Source organism: Anguilla anguilla, chromosome 9 (genome assembly GCF_013347855.1).
Source record: "Anguilla anguilla isolate fAngAng1 chromosome 9, fAngAng1.pri, whole genome shotgun sequence".
NCBI classification, from domain to species: Eukaryota; Metazoa; Chordata; class Actinopteri; order Anguilliformes; family Anguillidae; genus Anguilla; species Anguilla anguilla.
Window position 1 is genome coordinate 22,088,732 of NC_049209.1, and position 19,008 is coordinate 22,107,739.

The 19,008-nt window shown below is 47.3% G+C and overlaps 1 protein-coding gene across 1 annotated transcript in view; it reads right to left on the reverse strand.

Annotated features, from left to right (window-relative positions):
• Positions 1-19,008, reverse strand: part of arhgap32b (Rho GTPase activating protein 32b) — a 121,069-nt gene that overhangs the window by 75,581 nt on the left and 26,480 nt on the right. Inside the window, 2 exon segments of the mRNA XM_035432677.1 lie at positions 3,417-3,527; positions 16,866-16,962. Coding sequence (XP_035288568.1) covers positions 3,417-3,502 — 86 coding nt within the window. The 5' untranslated portion in view covers positions 3,503-3,527; positions 16,866-16,962.

Below are 19,008 nucleotides of genomic sequence, written 5' to 3' on the forward strand. Positions count from 1 at the left end.
CGTACGGATGTGTCGCGCTCTCTTTAAACGAGCTAGAACTGACCCCAGTGAGGTCACATGAGCGCAGCGGATGAGGTCCCGTCCCATACTGGCGGGTCGATAGCCTCTGTCGTTCTCACGCTGGGCTGTGCCTCGCACATGAGCGAATATAAAATCGAAGAGAACAAACCGGCATGCAGCGGATTGATCCTCCTCCATCAGAGAGGACAATTTTAGTTCGACAAGCAAGAGAGAGGGGGGCACAGGCTTTTCAGGACAAACAGAGAAGGGCAGCCATCGAGAGGACACGGTGGACATAGCTCAGTAACATGTAGAGCTCAGGGTCAGGGACGGAGGCGGGAGTCTGCAGAAGGACGGGGGGGGTAAACTCTCACCCTGCCGCCGTGGGCCAGGGTGGAGGGCCCTGCTGGCTGCATCTGAGCACGCTCACGCCAGGGGCAGGGGAGGGGACGGGGGAACGCAGGCCCAGTTTGGGCTTGCCAGCGAAAGCACAGATGTTTCGCGCCTCAGGCTTCTTCCACAGTCTGTCCTGGCCAACGGCCTGCTGGGAGTTTTGGACGCCGGGTGTTGACACAGGTAGGGCAGGCAGCTGGATGTGAATGTAAGGAATCTCCTCTCCGACACAGTGGAAAACTTGATTTTACAGATCAAAGGAGCGGGGATGTTTGCAGGAGACGGGCTCTTGCTAATGCGGAGCTCCAACAGTCTGTTTCTGGCACCTTTACAGAGATATATCCACCGCATTTATATTTCCCTTTTATCTCACGACGGCCATCTTGATTAAAAGATCTGAATTATTTGGTCATTCAAGCTGTTAACAGACCCTTTAAAGGGTGCTGTAAGGTAGAAAACAAATGTGTAAACTTCACTGAAACGCTTAGACAAGTATCAACATGCGAATACTAAGGAGTAGAGTAGTGCTGGAGATGAAGTAAAGGGAGGGGGGAGGAACCTGTGCACTAATAAAGGTCAGCTCCCCAGTGGGATGCTAAGGCCACATTAATATTTCATGAAAATACAGTTTTACACTAAGCAACGTGACACTTTAAAAAGCATCTGATACTCTGTTGATCATACAGAAAAACATCCAAAATGTGACACATCGGAACTAGATCATGCCGTGCATTGATGTACTCATCAGCGCAGATGAAAATCCCTTTGGATTCAGCCTTTTTAAAGTCTACAGATATATGACAGCTTGAAACCCATCAGTGTGCATTAAAACTAGCTAAATATTTCATGAAAACACTCCCCCTTCAAATCAACAGATGGTTAATGTGGTTGAATGCTGACAAAAAAAAAGTTAGGCTGAGCTGTTTTTTCACATGGTCAATCAAACTAATTAGTGACTCCAAATGTGAGAGGTGGGCCTACCTGACTTATTGGGACACACTAGCAGGTGATAGCAGCTAGAGGGCGCTGTAGCGCTGAGCTGCTTTAGCCAAAGGGACTGGTGAGCACTTGTTCCCACAACTGCAAGCGCCAAAAACCAGACAATTTCCCCATAGTACGCATTAATACAAGATGCCTGCCCGCACATTCATTCAGCAACCGATATGACTACACTGAAAGAGTGTGAAAGTCAAGCTCATGAAAAAAGGAGTGTTTTTGTTTTTCGTTTTCTGTGCGTGTGCATTCATGATCAGTAATACAGTATGCATGCTTCATCAGGCACCAGGTCTGATGTAATACTGTTTGCACAGACAGAGAAGCTTACTGGCTGCAACAGACTGATGGAATGACCCGTAGGCTTGTTTACAGCCTACAGTAAAATCCAATTAACTTTAGTTTACATTTTGACCGCTGCTGGTCTTTGACTAGTCCAGGAGATTTAAAAAGGAAAGACCAGAGTGAGAATCGTGCACGGGCCCGATGACGGACGAACAATGGCCCGGCTGCTTTTCCGTCACGGCGGGCGAACAAAGCCGGCGCTTTGGCAAACCTAATCCCCTGCGCCATAATGGCAGCGAGAACACTGGCACCTGAAACGCGAGCAGCCGCTAACGTGGGAACGGGAGGGCCGGCTCCGCGGCTCCGCGGCTCCGCGGCGCGGGAAGGCTTTCGGCGCGAGCGTCACACGGGCACAAAGGCACTCCGCCCACATCTGCCCCCGCAGGATCAGCGGAGGTGGAGGGATCGGGTTGCCCCGGCGATACCCCCCCCGGGAGCCTCCGCTCAGGATCTGATCTCAGATCAGGCCTGAGGCAGACTAGAGAACGGAGTGAGATGTTCCAAAGGCAGGGGAGGGGGGGGGGGGAGAGGGAGAGGGAGGCGAGAGAAGAGAGAGAAAGAGAGAGAGAAGCGAGAGAAGAGAGAGGGGGTGGGGAGAGAAAGAAAAAGAGCCAGCAGCTAGAAGACAGAATGGAGAGGGAGAGAGACAGGGAGAAGGGGGAGAGAGAGAAGGTAGAGGTAAGAGGGGGTGGGGACAGAAAGAAAGAGAACCAGGAGCTAGCAGGGAGAGAGAGAGAGAGAGAGAGGGAGTATTGGAGCAGTCAGACACCATTTGGGTGTCTCAAGCTGAACAGGGGCAAGGGTACCCCTCCTCTGTGCTGGGCGGACGGCTTCCTGAAAACAGAAACAGTTTTTTGCTTTCTTTCCCTCTCGGTGAATGCCGTGCTAACGCCTAATGTATGCTAAGCTGGTGCTGCCATGGCAACCCCGAGCGTATAGCGATGCGGAGCCGGTTCAGCCAAAGGAGGGGGGACTTGAATGGGCCGGACGGCAATCCTGAAAGGAAGGGACCGCTCTGAGCCCAGCCCATGGGCCAGGGGTTATCCTCTCTAATGCACTCCCACAGCATTCTGAGGAAGTCAATGTGAACACACCACCACTGGGTTGCCTGTCAACACAGACCAGCACTTCTGGTTATGTGATTTCAAAAAAATAAATGTGAATTCATAAATTACCACATAATCTTGAAACAATTATATAATAAGAAAGTATTACATTGTTTGAGAACCCCTAGGGGAGAGATTAGCAGTAGAACATAAATCAAGTACTTCAATCAAACACTGCAGCACCTGTAAGCATTCTCAGAATATTTTTTGATTAAAATAAACAAATCTCCGAAACAGTCTCTCACTGACCTCACTCTCTCTCACAGTCTGCCTTAAATCTGTACTGTGGAGAAAAAAAGTGTGTGGACGCACCCAACACAGACACACGCACACACACAGACCTCACTGACCCCATCCCCCACCCACACGCACACACGTGCATACAAAACCAAAAGAATGCACGACCTGCCCCCACGCGCAGACACAATCGCTCCAACTTCGCTCAGCCGGTCCTGCCCTCCGCACGCATGCCGCATGAACATAAACACAAACGCGCGGCGCTGACGCGGACCCACAGAGACGCGCGCGCGGCGCACAGCCGTGCCGGAGACGTGACGGGAGGAGGCGCGCGCGCTGTACCTGTCAGCGGAGTCGGGGGTCCCAGCAGCCCCCAGCAGTCCCGCGCCCGCGCTCCCCAGAGCAGCAGCCCCGCTGCCTGCCTCCATTACACCGGCTCACTGCTGGAGCTGCCTGTCAGAGAGGGGAGGGGAGGGGAGGGGTGACACCAGAGAGACAGGAGAGAGGGACAATCACAGAGGGGATGAGTTAGAGACAGAGAAAGAACATGGGGAGGGAGAGGGAGAAAGGGAGGGAGGAGAGGACGAAGAGGGAATTTAGGGAGGACATGAAGGAGAGGATAAGTGGAAATTGCAGCAGAGTGAATGGAAGGACAGGAAAGAAAAATGGAAAGGAAGAAGAGAAGAAAGATGAGAGGGGGAAAGTGAAGAAGAGAAAGAGAAGATGAGTGATCAGAATTACATGTGGGTGTTGGTAATCTGAGCTGCGTGCATACTAAAGCAGAGGTTTAACCCTTTCATTGGCCACTTCATAACTTCAGCCAGTGGGTACAAATGCTATTGACAGCTTCCAACAGACTTTCAGAAATGACCGTTCCTGAAAGAAACTTTACACCTTGCAAAATAGACACTGCTTAACACTGTTCGTCCTGTACGTTTCCATTTTAATTAACTGCTTTATTTCATCGCAAGCTAGAAAATTTAATCTTGAATAAACAGCATATTGACACGGCCATTTCAACAAGATGGAAGATTTAAACATCCTGTTCAAAGTTCACCATCTGCACAGGTCAATACAAAATCCCAGCAACACATTTTAGTAACATAGGTCATTTGCAGTCGTGAACCACATGAACACATCTCATACTAATCAAATTCAGGCTAGCCAATTAAAATTTTAACAACTGCAAGGTGTATCTTTAAATTGCTGTCACCATAGAAACCATGTCCTATATTCTAGTCTACATCTTGAATTTCTGTTTAAATGAAATGACTCCTGGGTGAATCCTTATGCTATGCAGAAAACAGTAAAATTTGTTAAGATGTAAAGTATGCCAATGTTAAGTGAGTGGAAAAAAGGAAGTCACATCTTAATCATAATATGAGGAAAGCCTTTTTTTGTTAATTGTTCATGATAAACATGCATTTAAGCCAGCCTTTACGCAACAAATCTTTGTTACACGTCACTGCTATTGAAGTATATATGTATGTGTGTATATATATATATATATATATAGAGAGAGAGAGAGAGAGAGAGAGAACTGGTACTGTGGGCATCAATAAATGAAGGATAGCTGTCCTTGCTGGTTGACGTAAAATACGTCCTTTAATAAATTCCTTTGCCTGGCGTGGCACTGTACGAGATTAAATAACCGAGTCAGAAGAATGGGGCGAATGGGAACAGGAATGATAAATCATGCCTCATCAATTTAAGACAAAATATAAACCCCCGCACACAGCAGGTATTCTGACTATTGCCAGTGAGAATTCACAATGCTCAGTGGCAGAGCGACAATTTTATCAGAGGAAGGCAGCCCGAGAAATTTCAGAAGCCATAAAACACCCACACACGGCATCCGAAGCAGCTTTCTCTTGATTGAGAGACGGATTATTTTTCCGGAGCTACGCTAGCTAATTCCACTGCCGTTCAGGATCGCTTCATTCAAATCGTCCAATCAGCATGACGTTAGGTCCCTTTGAAATCAAGCTATTCTTTACTAGAAGCGCTTAATCACCTAGGAAACGATACGCATCGAATCCCTTCCTCTTAATGTTGCTGTGTCACGGCTCTGCGTGTTGGGCCTGCTCAATGTACAATTCATGCTATTATTTTCATTACTTAGTTTCCCTCACGAAGCTTACGCTTGCACAGGGCGAACAAGCTCACTGCTAAAGAAGCGAATCAACTTTTACAACATTAATATGCGTCAAAAAAACGATTTTACGCATAACCAATTGTCTACGTCGCAGATAATTAAGGCAAACAACTTCAGCTTCTCTCAGCCGAAGCGCATTTGTCGAAAACGCGCAATACACAGGCAGGTATCTAGCACATTGAAGACTTAACAGCTGTAACTAATATTGCTACCAAGAGTATCATTGTCAAGAAAGACTGGTCTTTTTGTTCTGCTCAGCTTCATTTTATCTGCAAGAGCACTGTGGCATTCAGAAGAGTGAGTGAGTGACCTACCAAAAAACCTACAACCGTTCGGCAAAGGGCTGACCTAGCTGGCGGTAGCGTCATTTTCATTCTCTAATAACAGTTAACTTCAAGAATAAAAGGTGACATTCAGACAGCAACGCTACTGTCAAAGAACAGCATCTCCTGGGACTGCTTTGAACCTGGCCTTTTAAAAACTCTGAATTATGCATGAGTGGCATCAGTAAACAATGTGTGGAGGACATTCAATACAAAATCAATAGCAGGGGAAAAAGGGAGAAATTTTGACCTTTATTGATTTTAACTGAAATGCTGATTGCTTGTAGGAAATATAGGGGGAAACGGTCACTGCATGAGAGCTTGACCTGTCAGATTAGGTCACAGTAACAGCTCTGAAAATTCCCCCAACTGCACCTTTAGAACACATCAACAACTAGCCTGAGCGGTCCGCAATTTATTAAAGCAGCCGTAATGACCTATCATCACTGTCATCCTGTGTCTGCAACCGTTGCTTAACTCCAGGGTGTTCCTTTTCACTTGGTGATTAGTCATACCTCACACTCACATCATTCAAAGGACAAATGAGATCACAATCGCCCCAGTTTCATTTGCTTAATTTAGGCCTACGCGCCAGACAAGGTTCCCTGCTCTCTCAAACTTTTTTCAAACCCTCTTTGCACTCAAGAATACGTGTGCTGTGTGTGTGCTTAAGTGTCACTGGTAGTTGGTACGGTTACGCAATTAATTTCAACATATTTCAGGTGACAGATGCGTCAGTCAAAGGCAAAAGTCAAAGTGCTGAAGAAAATAACATGGTTTACAGTGCCACCAATCACACCAGACAGACACTTCACACTAAATATACCTTCCCCCTAAGCCACGTCAGAATAAGCACTTACCGCTTACATCACATACAGCTAGCTGTGATAGGTGAATTTACTATCTACACTGAACGCTGATCAGAACAATATAAATAAATAAACGCTATGTACCCTATAAAATGTCATATGGTGTGAATACAGCCTCAGGCCTATTCACAGTACCCGCCAAGTGTTGGATACCAAAAAGCATTCTGGAACACTGCAATGTACAAAACCCCCAGGAATGAGAACAACACTTAAAATGCAGAGCAGTTTGACCCATTAATTTACAAGAAGCAGGTTTAGTGTACTGTGTGAAAGACATCTGTTGGTGGTACATTACATCCTAATGGCTGGAATAGCTGTGCTATGCCTCAGTGCAGCCATTTCTATTCTATTCGCTATCTTAGTCGAGAATAGAGGAAAGTTTGCTCGTAAAAGTTATTGTATTATTGGGTTCATGCTTTTAATTTACCATTTTTAGAATAGAAACATGCAGTCTAGTAACCCATTTGCAAAATCATGCATAATGCATGAAAAAATAGACCAATGTGAAGTAAGAAAAAAAAAAGATCACAACTGCGTTCAGCCATTTGAAATGTACAACTCATTTGTTGCTACAGGGAAGGTTTGCTTTAAGGGCTATCACTCACCAATATAAACATTCACAAACTTAATTCAGCAAACATCTATCCACAAAACAGTACAATAGTCAAAACAATGGCTTCTCTGAGCTTTTGACAGGCTGAACTTTTGAAACCTCGACCTAGAATGGTATTCCACCTCGTGTTCACCTGCGTGGAGGGAAGTGCACGCCATTTCTTTCTGTACAGCTGTGGGGGAGGGTAGGTGTCGTTATTTGGGATTTGATCTCATCAAAATTTGACTGGATTTCTTTGGCCAGATGTCGCTCCCCTCCACCACCATCCCTCCCCCAAAATGTATAAAATGCAGGATCAGGTTAACAGGATTACCTGACACACATGCATGCAGGCTAACGATGACATCATCTCAAGTGGAGTAACAGGAGGTTACCACAAGCCAGCAGATTCACTGTCTGTTACTCCACAAGACCAAAAATCTTTTCAACTGCAACAGAGTGTAAATCTTAAGCAAATATTTTCAAAAAGGTCGAGTCTTAAAGTGATACAATGTACACAAACAGACGACACTGGACAGTAAGTTCAAGCTAAATTTAAGGATGGCTGCAGACTTCAGCTGATATTGTTTGTGATTAAGCACAAATGTTCAACACATAGCAGCAGTTGTACAGGCCACAGCAATATCCTCAACAATGCCCATCTTCCCTGATCAAGTTACTTAGCGTTCCAACAGCATTAGCAGACAATGTTCTTTGTGGTACTGTGCAAATGCACGCAGAGCACAGGAATGCGACTACTGCCGCAGACTATTTATTTCCTCAGAACAGGTGCTGCAGGCCTCTCTTTCAGATGGTGAAAGTTAAATCTAGTCAGCAAACTTAAAACAGAGCAAATAAGCAATTAGTGGAATGCAAGAGAGGAGAGGGGTGAGCAGCTAACTGCGTGCTAATGCTATGGGAAGCCAGGTCTGCGGAACAGAGCGAGCAGGAGTCTCGGGTTCGGGAGAGGAAGTGAAACCAAAAAAAAAAGAAAACAAGAGGCATGATAACGCTCTGCCTCGGTAAATTACACGCTCTGAACACGCTGGCTTTGATAGGATTTAGAGAGATAATTTGTATTCGGGTGTGGTTGCAGAGCCCCGTTGCAAATACACGAGCACACTAGCGCAAACCTTTCATCCCGGCTACGTCAGTAGGGCTGCGTTTCTGGTATCAGACCATGGTCAAGATCCTCTTTTTTTCCCCTCTCTGGGGGGTGCAAAATGAACCACACGAGAATAGTTTCACTAAAAACAGGGCCCGCTGCTGTCAGTGGGACACAGGAGTCCAGATACCACAGAGGCAGTCATCCTGAGCAACAGCTCTGTATGATAAACACCCGTGTTTCTCCTGCATGTCACGAGAGGGGCTAAATCAGAAAAGATAATGTCTGTTCGGTCTTCGGGCTTCCCACAAATGTGTTCTTCAAGGATATTAGCGAGTGTTTGCCAAAAAGTCAGACTCATTCATAGTCCAACATGGTACCTCAAGTAAATTAATTTCCAACCAAGAACACCAAATCCACCTCCTATTCTGACACTGACCAATTCACATCACTTCTCACCTTGTTATAATACAGGAGCTTTGATTTGATGTTTTAATATAAATGCCCTGACAGGTATTTCTCAACAGACAGGATTGTGAGGAGTGAGTCAGCAATTCTGAGCTTTGTGTGAGACAGGAAGGACATTTATTTATTCCTGGCCAAGTTCCTGTCCGGGCACCTGCTGTTACCTCTGTGTGCCCCAAAGCAGCCATTGCCAGGGAATGTTTAAAGTGCTTCTTTTCTGCCATAGAGGCAAAGAATATAAACTGAATATCAACTGACACTGAGCAAGACAAAAACATGTTCGATATACACAGAATTTAAAAAAAGAATCTTACTTTCATTTTAACTTTCAATGTAAATTTACTTCAGACACACTGAAAATGCACTTAAATAAACCCCTACCCACAAGCCCTGGCCATTAATATAATGTTGGCAGCTCATCCTTCCACCATTCGTTTTGCTTAGATATTCTCTCAGCCCCGTACCTTTGTGCATTCTGGTCCCGTTTCACACTACCGTGAGGAGAAAGGCATTCTGATTTACAGGGACTAGGCTTCTCTGTATCTGCCACAGGCCTATAATGAGCTGGAAACTTCCACAGCGTTCCGCGAGCCTGTCGCCGCTAAGATCGAACGCGGTTCAAAAGATTTGCTGCCAATCCCAAGGGTGAGTCCATTAGAACACAGTTGGTGCTTCATCAGCCTCAGCGAAGCAGAGGGACTTTTTATTATTTTTATTTTTGTAGCCTGCTGCTCACTGCGCACAGCTGGGACTGCTTAACATATCTCTGGGTAGCGTGCCAGTCCCCGAAGGGCACTGCATGTTATTTGGAGAATGTTAGCAGAATCAAGGATGAAGACTGCAAAGAGGAAGACTGCTCCAGAACCCAAATATGACAAACTTTGCTTTGGGAAAGGAGGATTCTGGGAGAGGCATGCAGATCTGTGTATTCGGCATGCCTGAAGAAGAACAGAGGCTAGGGACGTGTTGGGGCTTTGTTTACATGCCTGGTAAAGAGAAGCTATTGATTTAAACATTTTACACACTGATGCTTTTAGATTTTGTGAGCTTGGCTGAGACACAGAAAATGCCCTGTACTGGAAGATAGGCTAATGTTCCACATTCCACTTAAGCGCTTATATGGGAGTTGAGGGCATTACAGTTCCCAAAAGGGCCATTTAAAGGATCCATTTTCGAAGTTGAGAGCTTTCTTTTACTCATTTTGGTTTTACTTTTGATTATAACAACTGAAACATAAAAGAAAATCCACATCAGCCACTGTTTTATTTACAAACCCTCAGCAACGTAATCTCTCTGCTGGTGTCAGCTCAGATGGAAAATTTCAAAATAAATACATACTCAGTGTTTGAAGCATGGCAGCAGTCGAGATTAATTCAAAAGTTAGGGTGCTATAAATCATTTAAAAAACATTTTATATTCTGCCGCATTCGAAACACCCCGCACTGCAGACCCTAGATGAATTGAAATAGGAGCACAATGCACAATGTTTCATTTCAAAAACATTTGAATGCTTTTGTTTAATATTTAATAAAAAGCTAATGACCCTACATGTTTGGAATTGTTGTCAAGCCTGAACCTTAGAAACAACTGAAAAGAATTTGAAACGTCCAAGGGATGCACCTCTGACAGCGGAACATGCCCGTGCTGCAACCGGGCGGGTGCTGACAGGGGTGTGTGTTCACGGCTGATAGAGGAGAGATTCTGAGTCCGGGGTCGTGTCCGTCAAAACGTCACTCATCGATCAGCTGGCGGTGGGAACGAGACCCTGTATACAAGGGGTGAGGGGGGTGGGCGTTGTGATGAATGGAACCGGGTTCTCTGTGCTGCCGCGATGATTCGGGGGGGAAGCGGACGGCCCGTGGAATGAATACGGGTGGGGAATCCTGTCCTGGAGTCTCCCAGACCTGCACAAAGGCCCCGGGCTCAATGGATTAACAAAGAGGGCTTTCCACTCAAAACAAGGCATCCGGGACCCGGGGGCCGGGGGATGGGATGTGTACACAGTAGCGTCTGAAGAGGTCGATGGACGGGCGGCGTCCCATCGCTGGCCCGCAGGCTCTCGAAGAGCAGCCCAATCAGACGGCTCCGCACACACAGTTGTTCTAACGACAAAATCTCATCTTTCTTTTTAAAGTTTTGCTTTTTTTCTACTAGTTTTCTTCACAATTAAATCTATTGCTTTGACACTGGACTTGTGTTAATATTTTCCCTTCAGTATTGTGTCTGTGTGTGACAATGTTTATAAAACCTTTGTTTGTAGGTTTTTTTTCAGCGATAGTTTGTATGGCGTTATGCCTGTTGACCAAGGTCAGGTTAACAGAACAGGTTAACCTCAGGTCGAAGACTGCAGGTTAAGGGAGTCGAAGGCAATAAGGCCAATTCGGCACCTTCTGTGTCATAAAATATTAAGGCAGAACAGAGGTGAAAAGAAGTCTGCATGCTCAGTACAGTTCTTCTGAAGGGAAACACCGACATGTAGGCGTTTTGTCTAAATGTCTTCACAGAAAGACATTTGTTTCTCCAAGGTTTATGACTAACTAGCGCCACTTTGCAAAACTCCCCGTGCCCACCCGGTCTCAAGGTGTTTATACTGTAACAGGGCCATTTGAAATCCGTCTCGGCATTGTGCTGTTCAAAAGCAATGGAGGGGAAAAACTCAAACAGTGATAAATCTGGTGAACAGGCCTGCTGCTACCAGATTAAAACTCCATCCTGAATACTCCATCAGAGAGCAAGTGCTGTAATCGTAAGCTCCATTCGTCAACCGCCCCGAGTGAAAAAGACAGGTTGTTAACTTCATTTTGGGGCGGAAATAGCACTTTCAATACCTAGCAGTTTGAGTCATTCCAGGTTCTGACAAGAAACAAGTTGGTGGAGTGGCCTGCAGATGGCCTCCATTAGGTTCTGAAGCCTGTATCCAGTAAGGCCTGGAAGGCTCACAGTGCCGTTACCACCTGTCTTATTCATTCCCTTCATGGCCCAGTGCATTGGAGTGCGTATAATGAGTCTCAGGATTGGAATGACCACGGGCTGCGGTGAGTCCTGTAGAGCTTCGACCCCCCCCCCCCCGCCCCCCGCACGCCCCTTTTCATTCCTCTTCTTCGTGTCAAAAGCTATGCACCCTTCAGCCTGTCAGTCACTGTGAGGAATTATCTGGAAATGACTCATCCAAGATAATTCCCATAGTCCTACGCCGCCACAGACAGGCTCAGGGTGCAAACATGCCTGTCCACTCGCCTATTATTCTGCTTCGACCTCCCGGCAACAATCTCTGACCTGTACCCTCGCTCGTCGACTTTGATTAATGCTCCGTTTTCTTTTGTTTTCCTCCCCACCAAAAAGCAAAGAAAGACTGATTGAGTGACTCAAGACAACAGAAAGTTTAGCTGTGGCAATAAAATGATCACACGTAAATCTTGCAAATAGGTGAAGCAGGTTTCATGTTCTGTTTTTGAATCCCCAGGTTAGAGCTTTCCTAGCTCGTACCATGCTACTCGTAGCCTGGCATCACTGCTGGAAAGGCTTGGCTCAAATACTTCAAATACTGTTAGTGTTAATCAGTTTAACCACCAGGGTCCAGGTTGAACTATGCGGTTGTTCCCTGTACTTGGACCGGTACTTCTCTCTAGGGGTTTCGTCATACTTGTTCCTGGTTATGGTTATACACTTTGTTGTACGTCGCTCTGGATAAGAGCGTCTGCCAAATGCCTGTAATGTAATGTAATGTAATGTACTTCAGTTTTATGCAAGTTTAATATATCAATTTGGTTCAGGAAATGAATAATACAAAAGTAGTATGAAAACAATGAAAATAGGCCTTTGCTGAAATGAGTCCTTCTCGTTAATCTGTACCTTACTTGTTGACAACAGCCCAACGCACGCGGAGAGTTCCGGAAATAGCATACCTGTTTACGATCATGCCTTCCCCCTGCCACGAGAGGCTCAGGAGGAGCCCGCACAAATCTCCCCACGCAAAGGTTGCATCATGAAATCAAGCCCACTCTCTTATCGCAGCCAGCATTAAACAAGCGAGGAAAGTAGGGCAGCCAGCATGCAGCACATATATGGAGCCCGTTTTAATATTCATGGCGAGAGGGAGGGAGAGCGAGAGCGTGCCGGGTTAGCGGGAACCGGCAGACGTCACCACGCTCTGGCTTTAATGCCGAATCCCTCCCCTGGGAATCTGAGGAACGGCTGCGTGTGGGGACCTTCTGCTGCGGTGAGCCCACTTCCTCACCCTGATTCGCGAAGGGTGTGGGGACAGCCTGGCACCAGCGGTGGCGGTGAGAACAGCTGCGGCAGGCCTTATGTGGGGAGCTGGGAATCGGAGCACTACATCATCAGCATGCGGGGGTGCAGCTGAGCAAAGGGAACCATACGGACTCACTGGCAAACTGCACACACACACAAACCAACAGAGACAAAGACACACAGACACACACACCTACAAGGTGCTTCGGCCTCACCCAGCCACACACAAACTGCACACACACGCACAAACCAACAGAGACAAAGACACACAGACACACACACACCTACAAGGTGCTTCAGCCTCACCCAGCCACACACAAACAAGCACACACGCACAAACCAACAGAGACAAAGACACACAGACACACGCACCTACAAGGTGCTTCAGCCTCACCCAGCCACACACAAACTGCACACACGCACAAACCAACAGAGACAAAGACACACAGACACACGCACCTACAAGGTGCTTCGGCCTCACCCAGCCACACACAAACAAGCACACACGCATGTGCAAGCACGTGTTTTACCCAGTTTGAGCCAGCCAAACACACACATATACACACACACACACACACACACACACACACACAAGAGCAAACACACGCATGTGCAAAACACACACAGAAAAACACAAGGCGTTTCAAAAGTGAGTCGATAAATTATTTTTTCTCCCTTTTCGGAGAGGCAAACCCATTACCACATCAGAGGACAGCTCGGAACTCGGCTGAGAACTTTCGGGGCCTTCAATCAAGAGGAGGGAAGAAAAAAGGCAGCCGACGCTGATTATTTCCCAGGTGCTTGAGACGTTATTGCCTGATCCTCTCTTAGCCCCTGTCTTCCCTGGGAGACGCTTCCACTGCCATCCTGTGCCTCTGAAGAAATTGGAAATGATAAAGCACTGCAGCCTGCCGCTGAGCACCTCCCCTTCCTGATCAAAGTGAAGAGGCACAGATGGTGGGAAATAATAGGAAATCTAAAAGATGCCGGCTTATCAGTAGATGAGATGTGCTACAAACCTATTTAGAGGACGCGTCTCAGACAGAAGCAGAATTGTGTAAAAACTTTTTTCCATGTACCTGATTAATGTAAATTGTTCCCGAGTAGGTGAGAGGGACGCGGTCACACAAGTTTTGGAGACCGGCTGGCCTTCCCCATTAAGGGCCGATTATCGATTACAAATTGGCAAATTAACATGAACTGTACTGCACTGTATCTGTGCTTGTCTGCGATCAACTACATGGCCATCACGGTGTCATGTTCACCACGCCATGTGATGGTAGAAATCCAGCCATTACTCAGGGACAGAAGCACGGATTAGCCATGGAGCCCTGGGGACACGCGGCTCCGGCACGGGAGCCTAATGCGATGGCCACGGCTGCCAGAAGACACGGCCGTTTGGTAAAACGTCGATTCAGAAGCCCTGCGGCACCGGCGTAAACCTCCACACTACCAGGCCATTTTCCATTCCATCTCCCTAAAACTAGATTTTACCATATGGACTAAAATGAAAAGGTTATTTGATCGCTGACTCTCTCTAGGAGGAGTTTCACAACTGCCACGGCCTTTGCTTGCATGGGATGAACAGAAAAAGACTCTTAGCGGGTGAGAAAATCACTGGAAAACAAAAGGAGGAGGATCTGCTGTCCGCTTCCGGTGGTTTGGGGTTTTAATCCAATGCATGGAAGCATGGAAGCCAGGGGGCAGACTGCAGGAGCAGTTAATCTGCATGCTACATGAAGAGACCCTTAATTAGACTACACTGTACAAAATTAGTTAAAAAACAACACAAAAAAGCAAGACTTTATACAGCCTTCAGCTTTCAGAGATAAAATAAAAATAGCTACATAACATTTACTTTTTTAAAAATGTTCTCAAAATGCTATGAGCAAGGCTTGACAGTCTGCAGCGACAGAGAAATGGGAGTTTAATTTCATTTTCATGACGGAATCCTAACTGAAAAATCTCTTTATATTTTGTATGTGTATGTATGCAGGTATCAGTGACCACTTAATTAGGTCACCTGCCCGTTAACATAGGCTGCACCTCCAATCAGAGGGTGACTCAAGCCTAACAGAACAGGAGTGCAAAGCCCCGTTTCCCATAATCCACTACGGCTCAGTTTGTGCATATGCTCACCGGTGCTGATGAAGTTTAATTACTCACTTGTAACAAGCCGGCATTCGAGCACGCACACAGACCCATTAGAGAAAAGCCCACCGTTGTCTGCCACCGTTGGTAAGCTGGTAAAGGCCACCCCCCGAAGCCCTGATAAACACAGGGGCACAGACTGGCTGAGGGTGAGAAGGGTCATACACCAGTCAGTGGCACAAGGACTCAGGGATGAGGAGGCGCACACTGTCAGTCTAGCAGAAGACTGTGATTATGAGTCAATGAGGAACCGTCCCAGTGGTGGGGATGAAAATGCAAAAAAAATCAAATACTAATTAAAAGAAAACTGGTTCAAAAGGCAAAAGCAATCAATCATCAATCTCAGGTACATGACAGGCTACCCAGTCTGGCACGTGCAAGAGGAGGAATACTTGCATTGGGGGGAGACTGCCCAGCTCCCCACTTTCTCAGCTACAGAGGCACAATCATTTCCTTACACTGGGATTAAAATTTTTTCTGCTCCCCTTCCATGAGCGAGTGTGCTTGATCCATTTCTCTGAAAAGCGCTGACCCTAATTCTGGGGGTGGTGCATATCCATTGGGTAATTTACAGCTGGGCTGAGGAGGAGGGAAAATAGAGCATAGCCCACAGGACTGCAGCTCGTTTGAGTCACAGCCGTAATGCAGAGCAGCAGGGCATGGCATCAGAGTCCAGCAACCAAGCATGCAGCCCCGTTTAAGAGCGACAAACACAGACCTGTACTCCTGCAGAGCCTACAGCATTCACACAAACACGCACGCACGCAAGCACACATACATACAAGTGCACACACAAACACACACGCACGCACGCAAACATTCCCGTATAGACATCACATGCCGCTAAAGAGCCAACAACAAAACGATCCCTTCTCACAACAAGCTAAATCCCCCCGGCAGCCTTCCTGAAGCACCAGTGAAGCCACAGAAGAGACAGCGTGCTAACCCCCAGCATGCAAGACAATCAGCTCAGCACAGCTGTCATGTAATTTAAGACTAAATCAATACAGGGGTAAGTACGAGACCCCCCCTCCCTCCCTTCCAGAAACTTCCTTCCCCTCCCTCGAGCTATCCCACCATAGTCTCGGTCTCGGTACGGCTGCCGCTGACGCCGCTGAGCCGGCTCGGTGGCCGAGGCGGGCAGGTGGAGCCGGGCTCAGTAAACAGAGCCGCGTCGCGCTCCCCCGAGCGCCCCGCAGCCGGCAGCCAGCAGGCAGAGGGGTAAAAACACATCTCCATCCGGCGCGGGCCCGCTCCGCTCGAGTGCGTCCACGAGCTGGGAGGGCGCCCAAAAAGCCAGGCATGAATGCTCCTGCTGTTCGGAGACGCTCCGCGGACCAGGAGGTCACACAGAAACCGAGCTCTACTCTTTCAAAGAGCCCATCTGCGGGGAAGACGGGGGTGCGGGGCAGGGAGGGGGGGGCTTCGTTTATGAGAGCGTGGCCCTGACATTTCCGCCCCGGCCGCGGTTCACACGGGGCTGCTGCCAGCCCCCGCTGTGGGAATACTCCAGCCACGCTGTGGTCAAGTGCACTCCACCGCTACGGCCCTGCAATTAGGGTGTGCTGAGGCGTACACACTAGGAGTACATGCTCCTGCAACAACTGCAGGGGACTTATTTACAAAAACAACAAAAACACAACTATCCTGAAGAAACAATGAAAATCCACCAGCAAATGAGATTAACTGCAAAACCCAAGGGAACCAGAGTCATGAGCCTCCAAAGCAGACAGCCCAGCAGCTCTCGCGACAGAGAGGAAGCTGCTCTCAAAACGCAGGCCAGCTGCTCCTGAGGGAACGTCACATCTGAGGCCCGGAGTGCAGCAATGCATCCTGGAAGGGTGCGCGTGGACGGGGGCGAGCATGGCGCGTAGCATTACCTTTTCTCTGCGCGATCTTCAGAAAGGCTTGAGGAAGGGAACTTCGGAAATCCCGCAGTGTGCTCCTGGCAGTCTGTCCATTTCAGTACGCCATCTCCTGTAGGGGAGAGCGCGCGTCAGCCGAGGACAGAGCAGACGCAGGCGCAGAGTCCTCTCTGTAATCACGGCGGCCGTACGAGCCCTTTATTGACAGGGCTCACGCCTGAAGGCTTTCAGCCCATCCGGCTGCTGCATATCCGCTCTCCCTGTGTGCATGAGCACAAGTGGAGCACTGTACCGAGCTCACAGTGGAACAATGTGTGACGAACACGCATTAAAATTATTTAATTGCTGCCTCGACTATTCTCTCTCCGTCCCTGCATGCACACATAAACAGGGAGGCAGACAGGCAGGCACACACATACATAAAAATACGCACTCACAAACTGAAGCAGAAGAACAAGAGCCAGAATTGCTTTTCTGAACCATCTTTTGCCAGCAGAGCTTGTGAACAGCATCAGAGGAGTGGGTGGCAGGTTTATGACTGAGCGACAGCAGTGGATTAATAATACAGGATAAAACTCAGATGAGAGACAAACAAAGGCACAGGAAAGCTGCCAATGGCCACCTGTACCACTCTGTGTGTGTGCGTATGTGTGTCTGTGTATGTGTGTGTGTGCGTGTATGTTTCTATGTGTATATACTATACTCCTGGAGAAAGAAGAGCTGGTCTATGAGAACCTGATCAGGTCACTTTCCCTTTCAAAAGAAGAGAGCTGGTTTGAAGCTGCTGGCGAAGTACCTTACCCTACATGAGGGATGGCGCTGGACGAGAATATGGTTTGGATCAACCACTCACAGATGGTGATGCCGGGTTACTCCCACAGTGCCTCTCCACAAAACTGATGAATCAGAATGCTAAATCCCTACAATGAGGTGTTCTCCGAGTAGCATATACACTGCTCTCAAGCAAATTACAACCGTCCAGTAGCCCCACTACCTGAAGCGTTGCTTCATGCTTCAGTGGCTGATGCAAAGCAGTACTTTGATGGGAGACAAATGGCAAACAGGGGCAGTCTTCCCACTTAAACTGAGCAGAAAAATCAACACCCCATTGAGGTGATGGGAACACTGTGCTCTGGGAGATGCTGTATTTCACGAGATGGTAAGCAAAGTCTCATCCTGGTCAATAAAAAACTCCATAGCAACTTTCACAAAGATTATGAGGTCCCCTGGTGTCCTGAAAGAACTCCCAATCGGGCCCATTGATTTATCGCCCAGTTAAATGAAAGGAACTCTTTTTCCTGATGTGGTGAGTATTCTTCCACGAAATGTCTGCTGTGCATCACAAATGTTCAGTCTATTTGCATCTGGTGCACAAATGGCGTACGTGAAAATTTACGCTGTATGGCGCCACAGACTGCACCATTAACAAGTTTTAGTCGACACATGCAAAAAATGTGCTTGCCAGTATTTCCAACGCACCAATATTTCTGTCCTGGAACTACAATAGCAACACAGCCTTTCTAACTGGTTCTCCATCACAGAAGCTTCTAGAACCCATTTCTAAGGCTCTGTAACGGAACTAAAATCCTGAAAGTCCATGTTGTCACAAGACTTGTTGGCCGTGAGTTTAAGCGAGCGGAAGCGACCTGCAAGCAGCAGCGAGGGCACGAGCTGCATCACAGAGCATTAACCAAATCTGTGGACCTATGAGGAAAATGACAGGCAGGACGTAGGAGGAAAATGACAGGGCTGCCTTTGGCTGATGACACGCACTCAGGGAGGTCCTCACCTAGGAATAAACAAGCACGTGTTTTCAGGGTCACGTGCCTCGTAATGGGTTCACCAGCACGTCTCGTTAGCAACGCCGAACAGAAAAATGCTTGCTTGATTGATAGCTACCCTTGTCCCTCTCACTTGATTGCCTCCAGATTACTGGAGTGAAGTTAAGTGCTTGTGAGGCAGAAAAGATGATGTACAATCGAATACTACAGCATTTCATTCGGAATAACACTGAACCGCTGTTCCCATCAACAGTACCTCAGTAATAATTCAGTTCAGTTTCTTATCCATAAAGCCTAAATCTTTATTCACTTCAGTTCTATGACCAAGAGCTTTTGCTCACATTTCATTCACATGTTGATGCAATTTTTTCTTCTTT